We start from the raw sequence: 8,929 nt of genomic DNA on the forward strand, positions 1-8,929 counted from the left end.
GGGGTTTGGTACTTCTGCTTCTGTGTTCCTGCGCATCCAACCCACACAGCTTTGCTGTGCGTGCTGCGCACGTTTCCAAGCGCCAGGCCTGCACTGCAGTTCACTAGGAGCATCCCTCCCCTACCTTCTCCTCTTCTCCCCTCTCCTCTCCCAGGCAGACGGCTGCGTTGCATGCGCCGAGCACCTGTGCAGAGCCGGTGATGCGGTGTGCGGCCTATGTGAGCAAGCAGGGCCTCCCGGTGCCGGTTCTGATTTGGAGACAGACATGTTGGTTTGCTCTTCTAAAACGAAGCTTTCAAACTTTTAGTCTCTGCATTCTTAACTAGGGCATCTCTTGCTAGTGTTGGGACCAGAGGTTGATGCTTTCATTTCAGTATTTGTGATTTTAATTTTCTGATAGCCATCTTGGCTTCGGTTCTTCCAACCATTAAGTTCCAGTTACATTGCATTATCCTTGATCATGCTGAAGGGCGCTTTGACCCTCAGTGGCAATTAAGCAAATGGGGACAACTTCTCGAGTAAAATGTGAGCAAAGATGCTGGCCATAGCACTTTGCCTGCATCCTTGAAAAGTGGGGGGGCGGAACTTGCCTCAAACTGCTGTTTGTCATTGGATGTCTTCCTCATGCTTTAAGAAACAGCTTTTGTTTCTTAAAAAACTATTTAGAGGAAGTCCACTTAAATACAGTCCACTTAAATAGGACCAGTGAGCGAGTACTTTATTTTTAGCTACATGCATGTGTTTTGCATGAAGTTTTTGGAAAGGAAAGGGTGTAGGTACTGCAGGTATGGGTACTTTCTTGGGCAGCAGGGCTGCCTGGCACACCGCAGCACGTGAGCCCGCCATCAGCAGCCTGCTTGTTGTGCCAGACTGAGACAACTTGGGCCGAGACCTTAACTTCCACTCAGCTCCGACCTGCAGCAGGAGGCACCCGAGGGGTCAGTGCTGCAGTGCTGGAGGGGGGCACAAAATACTGAAGGAGTACTTCGAGCTGCCAAGTCACGCACCCAGTAGTTAGGAGATGCCAAATTAAGTTTGCCCATATGCCCTTAATTAGGCTTTTCAATTGTCGTGCATTGTGATGGAGTATCTGGCTGCGGACTCGCATCCTGTTTTCCACAGCATCCCTGGGCTGGGAGCAGGCAGGGGGAACCTACATGCTTCAGGGCTCTTCTGCCACAGGTCCTAGTTCAGCCCCCCTGGCACTGCATCTGTTCAAAGGAATGATGCAAAAACTAGTTTTTTGTTTTTTTGTTTTTTTGTTTTTTTTTCCCATGTGTAAACTCTGGTCTTCATTCTACAGCTTTAAGAGTAAATATTACATGTATTTAGCTATTACTTGACATCTATCTGCAAAGTGCTTCTTTCTTCCTCTTTCATCACTGTCTGATGTAGCTTTCAGTTTTTTTTCTGAGATATTTGACATGGACTGTTATCAAAGACAAGATGATGATTTGAACGGCCAGTCAGCTAGCCAAGTGTAGCAGTCTGTGTGCTCTTGTGGAGAGACTTGTATTCAGGAATAGGTGCCTAATGTTAGATGCCAGTATTTCTGGAGATGAACTTCTTAATCAAATTGGAGGCTTTGCCATTTGATATTTGTGGAAGGAAATCACTAATACCTTTAAGTCAGAGTTTAACTTGACTTTTTCAATAGTTGCTTTTTCCATTAAAGCATTTTTGTGGCCCCGATATTATCAATTCAGAGAACTTTCAGAATTTTTCTAAGCAAGCCTCATAGGCTTAGCGTTCAGCATGTTTGTGTCAGTACTGTTCAATTAGCACAAGTTTTTTACAGGCATTTTTCAAGTGGGGAAAAACATCTGCCCTTCTACGTTCTTTGGAGTCAGCTTTGGAGAGTTTTAATCGGAAGTCTCCATTCTGAAATTACTTGACCTCATTGCATGGCTTTCATCCTCCTGCCTCAAAATAGGCAAAGATTTCAAGTCTTTTTGAGCAAGATGGGTATCTCAGAAGTTAGCTACTATGACAAAAAACTGCCTAGTTTTCTGGTTTGCTGCTGAGGGCTCCCCAGCTGAGTTTCCATAACGTTTTTGAAAGTGTTGGCTTGGGGTCAGAAGTTACAAATGCAGTAGTTCGGGACTGTGCTTAATACCTTAGCGAGGTTTCTCGCATTCTCCTGGTTTCTCATCTGTCCTTCCCAGTCCCAGATTTCTGGTGATGTTTGGGGAAAAGGATGGCTGTGCTGGAGAGCGATGTGTTTGCTGAACAGGGGCAAAATCTCTGCAGAGTCCACAGGCAAATAGGGGAGGTTTAGGCTGGATATCAGGAAAAATGTCTTCACTGAAAGAGTTGTGAGGCATCGGAACAGGCTGCCCGGGGAAGTGGTTGAGTCACCATCCCTGGTGTATTCAAAAGATGTGTAGATGTGGTGCTCAGGGATGTAGTTTAGTAGTAAAACTGGCAGTGCTAGGTTAATAACTGGACTTGATGATCTTGGCAGTCTTTTCCAACCTAAGGGATTCTGTGGATGACTATCTTGCTAATTGAATTTATAAAACAGCAAAAACATGATCACATGAAATTTCTTGTGATGGTTATTTATTATTTATTGAATCCTTCAGCATGAGGTTTTTTCTTTTGGTTTGGTTGGTTGGTTGGTTGGTTGTGTTTTTGGTTTTTTTTGTGGTGTTGGGCTCTGGTTGGCTTGTGCTTATGCCAGTGCAGATCTGAGCTGAGCTTCAGCTGAGCATTCGTGCAGGCTGACTGTTGTGCTGATTTTCATGTTGTTTCTCCCAAGTGAACCTGGTAAATACAATTATTTTCCAGTCTATATTGCTGAAACTAACCATCAAGCAGAGGTGAGTTGTGCTGTGACTTATGCGTGCCAGTGGTTTTTGACTGGAGCAGTACTTGCGTTTTCACGACAGTCTCTGCGGAGCTGTCCCTGTGGATGCAGCAGGAAGGGGGTGTTCAAGCCCTGGCTGTGTTTGTTCTTTTATTAATGCAGATAAGCTGCAGAAGTGCAACATAATGAAATGGATTTTAGGAGCTGTCAGGTTACAAATTCTGCATTATGAAAGAATTTGTTGCTCAGAGGGATTTGGATGTACCATGGTGCTGACGTTGGCTGTGTCAGTAAATAGATTACTTGTAACTGATTCATCTAGAAGTCAGGCTCATAGCAGTAGGCAGTAACTTTTGTGAATTATGTGGTCCTTTCTGCTTTTTTTTCCTCCCATGTGATACTTGCGGTGTAATATCAAGACTGCTGCTGTATGTACTTGGATCTATATTTGACTATAAAACTTCTCACTTGAAATAACTTCCCCAGGAGAAGTCTAGAGGCTGCATAATTCAAGCCTTCACTCTTAGATGCACAGCCTCATTAAACTTTAGATTTTCCTTGATAAGTGTGGAGAAGCTATGCATAGAAGACGACCTAGTCTGATTAAGGATCTGTTGTAACATTGGAATTCTTGTGACAAACTCGTGGTTTTTTGAAGTCTGAGGAAGGGAAACTCACATTAATTTCTTTTGATGTGGTGCCACTGGATGTATTTGCAGCATATATTTAGCATGTTGTTGTAGTTGCCTGTTATTTTCTTTTCCCTTGGAAAGGAGCAGATCCCCAGACTCTGCCTTTCCTTGTTAAGGCTCCTCCAAGCCTCCGGCCCAGCCTGCCCCACTGAGTGCGCCCATGGCACCGCTGCACTCTCAGAGCTATGGGATACGTGATGGATGTGGCCAGAGACCCCTGAGCTGCTGTGCTGGGGGGTCTGGAGTCTACTGAGGTTTTCCAGAGATATCCAGGAGCTCTGACATCTCCTAAAAACTTAGGGAATTTAAAAAGAAATAACTGGCTCCCTGTCCTCAAGTGGATGTTATTTATTGGCATAAAATAACCCAAAAGAGTATTTACTTGTGTGTTGTTGTTTGTTTGCTTTCAGTTACTTTGTAACTAATGTAGAAACTTCTTCAGCATTCAGATTTTGTTTATTAGATTAGAAAAAACTATACCTAACATATTTCTTAGTGCTCATTTCCTTCTCCAGTCAGCAGCTACAAGATGCAAGGCACATATTTTTCTGTGGTTCTCCTCAGCACAGAATATTTAGTATAGCTAAATTCACTGATCTCTTCAGTGCTGTTGATGTTGCTCTTTCAAGTTTTGGTCAAAAGTTCAGGCTGCCTTCAGTATTAGAATTGGAGATGTTGTCCCTGGGGATGTGGGCTAAGTATACGTGAGGGTTTCTAACAAGAGCCAGGCACCCGGAGAGCTCGTGCTGGTTTTGGCTTTATGGCTGACCTGCTGTGTAGGCTGGAGTAAGTCCCATTGCAGTCTTAAGGATTTTCCCTGTTACCTGGAGATCATTAATTTTATCTTACTTCATTTTTCTTGATGTACTTCTGTGCCAGGACTGGTTATTAATAGTGGGCAGCTGTTGAGAACAGTGGTGCCTTCAGGTGGATTTGCAGAACTGCTGTTGAGCAGAACCTTGTGGAAGAATGATGACCAAGACATAATTTTACTTCCTTTAAAAGCAATTCTTCCTCTGAACAGGCAGAGCAAGAAAGATGGGAGGGAGAAAACTGGGACTGAATTTAATGATAGCAAAGCCTTAAACAAGACCCCTCCACCTCCCCCCTCCCCCTCCTAGGAGCTAGGCCAAAGTCTGTTTGCATAATGTGCTTCTCCCTGATGCATCTTGCATTCCCTTCTGCCCTGAAAGACTCACCGTGTCTTTTCTGGAATAATCTAGTAAGCTGTATGCCATATACAAAGCATACATGCCTGCAGATCCCACAACCAGCATGCACGTTGCCATGACATGGAGTGCAGGACATCAGCACACGTCCCCAGCGCAGCAGGTGTGCACTGGTAGGGTGCGTGCCACCGAGCGTGGGGCATGCAACGGCTCCCGGGGCGGCTGCTGCTGCTGCTGCTTCAGCCTTGTGCTCATTGTGCTTCCTTCTGGTTCTTCTGCTGTGGGCCCTGGGCATCAGCGTGGCCTCTCGTGTCTAAGTGGGGACCTCACTCTGAAGAACTCGGTGAGGTGCTTTAGGAGCGTTTGTGCTGCCGTGTTCTCAGTGTGAGGACCTTTGGGTTCTGTTCTCATGTGTTGCCTGAAGTGGCTGTCATGGAAGTGCCTTTGGCACGCTGCGGTCTGTGATCTCACGTGGCCGTTTTGTTTTTTAGATTCTGAAAATGCGACCGCCAGTGACTGACACGTGGCCCCCGCAGCTACGGTGCCAAGCGCCAGGTCCCGCTGCAGCTAAGGAGGAGGAAGAGGAAGATGGGAAATGATTTGTCGTGTGTGAGAAATTCTGTGCCGTTCTGGTCCATTCTACCAATTTTGTAACTTCTTTCTAATCATTTTTTATTTATAGTTGGAAATACAAAAATGTTATGCAAAAATAAAGGAAAATTATTTTGGGGGAAAAGGATTTTGTTCCAAATTGTTCCCTTCTGTTGTAAGCCAGGTTCCTGTGAGCAGCTTCTGGAGAAGAGGGAGGAGGAGGCATTCTTTCCAATACTTTTTGTTTTACTCAGTTAATTGTATTTTAAGTCATTTTCGAAAAATAAGCTAGGCACATGTATTCAGGTTGTAGTTAAAAGAAGATAAATTCCAAGTCCAAGTGAATTTCTCACAGTCAGAGCTGTTCTTCTGTAAAGAGAATGCTCTATTTTAAATCTGGTTAAATCAAGTAAAGAAACCTAGAGACTTCACTGGAGAGTAACTTTGTACTGTCACTTCCTTTCTCCCCCCACCTTTCTTTTTCTTCTAGACCAGCCACAGTTTCTTGCCAGAGTTGAATACAGTTCTCAAGTCGCTTCTAATTTTAAATGTAAGCCTAAAATCCTTCTGCAGACAAGTCAGTAATTGGAGCAATTTTTAAAAGATTTTAAAGTGCCTTTAACAAGCTAAAATTATGTGGTGGGAGATTTCTTTTTCTTGATTTGCTGATGATAGGCTTCACCTGTCTCCTGGGCTGAGGTGGTGCACAGACCTGTTTGTAGCAATAATCTCATGAGTAATCATTTATTATAAAAGACTACTCAACTGTTTTTTCTTTAGAAAGGTGGCTTTTAGCTCTGTTCCTGAGGAGCAGGAGAGAGTGCTGCTTTTGCTGTTATGTTTTGGCCCCAAACTCTTCCAACCTGCTGCTGAACACCCAAAAACTTCGGTGGCTCCCCCCTTAGGCAGTGTCAGACTGCGATGTTCTGTTAGCTCAGTTTTTGGTACCACAGAAATAAGAATTTCTAGTTGCCCGCAAGCCTTTCCGTATCATCCCTTCTCATAGCTGGAGCCTGGCGTTTTGTTTCGTTGTTATCTGCCATGTCTGTCTCTTCCAACACTGAGTTCTAAATAATAAATCTTATTTTGATGCTGCTGTTCACTATTTCCTTACCACCTCAGCTCTGACCTGCTAGCTTCCCCTGCTCCTGAGCTCAGCTGAGAACACGGGTGGATTTAAGTCTATTGCTGGCACCTCAAGCTCGAGAGCCCTGAAGCAAGAAACCATTAAAACACCTCGTAAATTCAGAGCTGAAGCCTCAGGGCCAAAATAGATGTTTGTGTTTCTGTGTTGCCTCCTGTTCTACCCACATCTAAGGAAATGGAAATAATCTCCTGCGTGACAGCAGGAGCTGGACAAGTGGTGAGGGCTGTTGCTGAAATGTTGCTTGCCTCTGGCTTTCCTGCTGGCAGGAGGGAGCAGACTGGTTCCTCTTGCGAGCGGGGGGAGCTGTGGGGTCCCACTGAGCACTGCACCCTCCGTCTGCTGCTTTGGTCTCTGCCATCCTCCCTGGGCTGCCACAAGCATGCTGAGCACACTCTGCGTGGGGGCAGCAGTGTCACGTCCCTGACGTGCTGCCCTGGGACGAGTCCCTGTGGCAGCGATCATGGCAGGAACATGCTCTGCCATCACCTGGAGTTTTTGTTCCCTGAAAGGCTCCTTTCTGCAGGGCAGTGCCCTGCGGTACCTCCTGGGGTGCTGGTTGCCTTCCAGGGCTCTGCCAGAGGCTTTCTGGTGCCCGACCCTTGTTGCTCCTGCAACGCCTTGGGCTCCTACATGGCCTCAGCTATGACTTCAGGAAGCCAAAAAGCCTCCATCTCCAGATAAGTATTTAAAAATCATCTGTGAATATTCAGATTAAGTATAGGGATTAGCATCAGGGTTAACACTGAGGAGTGAAAACTTCAGCAAACCCTGGATGTTTGTTTCCCCCATCTCTGCCAAGTCCACCTACCTTCAGTTAATCTCTTCAGCAAAAGGCTGCTCGGTTTTTGTCTGTAGCCCACGTACTGAAGGCTGGCACTGCAGTTTGAAGTACAAGCCCTGAGGAGTGCTAGGGGTGCTCACGCAGCTCCCTGCGTGCTGATGAGGAGGACTCTGCAGGGGAAACACTGCTCGGGTGCATCTCAGTGCCTGCTGCCTCCAGCCGTGAGCTAGTAGGGACCCAAGTCTGTTCTGGGCCCCTTAGCTCTGGTCCTTGCTTCAGTGTGCCCGAGGAGGGGCCATTGGGAATGAGGTGTTTTTGGCATCCTTTTTTTGACACGAACGTTGATTTCGATACTCTGGTGCTGAGACAGGGAGGCTGTGTCCTGTACCCACACACAGAGAGGCAGCACCTGCAGCAGCTCCCTGAATTCATTGCCCCCGTGAATATTCCAAGGCAGTGGTGATGTCTCTGGTCTGAAGCCTTACTGTGGAGCTTGCCCTCTGTGGGGCTCCTGGCACCTTGTGTGGGAGGGAGCCCCAGGGCGCTCCACCGGCATCCCACGTGCCAGTGAGCCCCTGCCCGGGGCCGATCCCTGGGAAATATTCTTCCGTGCTCCCTGTGAGTCACTGCGGCTCGCTCCGGCCCAAGCTAGAAAAATGCCACCTAAATAAATAAATAGATCTTTCCACATGGGAGCTGAGTGCAACGAAATCAACCCAGTTCATCTGCTCTAGGCATAGCCGTGCCCAGGAGAGTGGGGCTCCTCGGTGTTTGCCAGGTATTCTGGAATTCCTTTCAACATAAAAAAACTGTTTTAAGAAAAAAATAAGCATTTTTTTTTGCAATCTATCTATTGACAGTGTAGCTATGAGTTTAGATGCATACAAAACTTCAGAAAAAAACTTGTTGTTAGCTAAATTGTAGATGAACTCCTCTGAGTCATTTAGAAGACCTGCTCATAAAACAGTTAAAGTCTTGGGATAATTTGCAGTGAAGATTTCCTGGGTTATTGGTATGGGCATCTTTATCTTCTCAGACAATCCCTGGGGATGTCCTCAGTATTAGGCCTTGGCTTTGAGGTTTTCTGTGAGGTTAATCAGCGTGTAATCCTCCCGGAGGAATGGCTGGAGGCATCAGCTGCTCGGGCTTTCAGTAGGGTCCATCAGCAAGGCCTTTGTGAGTGTGCGAGCAGGCAGCAGGGCTGCAGCAGCTTCCGTGTCCATGCAGCAAGTGTTGGTGGGTGCTTAGGTGGGATCAAACGATGGTCCCAAACCCAAACAGCCCAGCTGTGGGGTTGGAACCGAGGCTTCCCAAAAAGGATAGATCTTTGTGGTAATAGAAGGAAACAATTGCAAATGTTAAAAGTGCTGCTTAGCTTCCTGCAACAGGGGCTTCTGAAGCAGTAAAATAATAGCTTCTGATTTAGGGAAAATCTGTTGAAAACTTCTTTTTCAAATCCCCTCTGGATTGATACAGTTTCTGTCAGATTCAAGAACACGTGTAAATATTTTATTTCCTTTCCTTACTTTCTTGGTGCTTCAGTGCTTGGAGCAGAAAAATTTCTGGAAAAAAAAGGAGGAATAAATTTGGTGAGATGCTGATTTGATGCTGGGGGCATACGGCGATATTTGAAACTGTTAGATGTTTAACGAGGAATCTAGGGGCTGTTAGCATAGCTATAGAAATTGGGAGTCAGTTTAAAATGTCAAACATAGCAGAATAATTCTCAAATATTTGCTA

The 8,929-nt window shown here is 45.8% G+C and overlaps 1 protein-coding gene across 1 annotated transcript in view; it reads left to right on the forward strand.

Moving 5' to 3' along the window:
* The window catches only part of WNK2 (WNK lysine deficient protein kinase 2), a 117,257-nt gene extending 110,920 nt beyond the window's left edge, over positions 1–6,337 (forward strand). Inside the window, exon 29 of the mRNA XM_032194435.1 lies at positions 5,162–6,337. Coding sequence (XP_032050326.1) covers positions 5,162–5,269 — 108 coding nt within the window. The 3' untranslated portion in view covers positions 5,270–6,337. The remainder of the gene's footprint in view (positions 1–5,161) is intronic.
* The last annotated feature ends 2,592 nt before the right edge of the window (positions 6,338–8,929 follow it).

The sequence above is a fragment of the Aythya fuligula genome, chromosome 10 (assembly GCF_009819795.1).
Source record: "Aythya fuligula isolate bAytFul2 chromosome 10, bAytFul2.pri, whole genome shotgun sequence".
Classification (NCBI taxonomy): Eukaryota; Metazoa; Chordata; class Aves; order Anseriformes; family Anatidae; genus Aythya; species Aythya fuligula.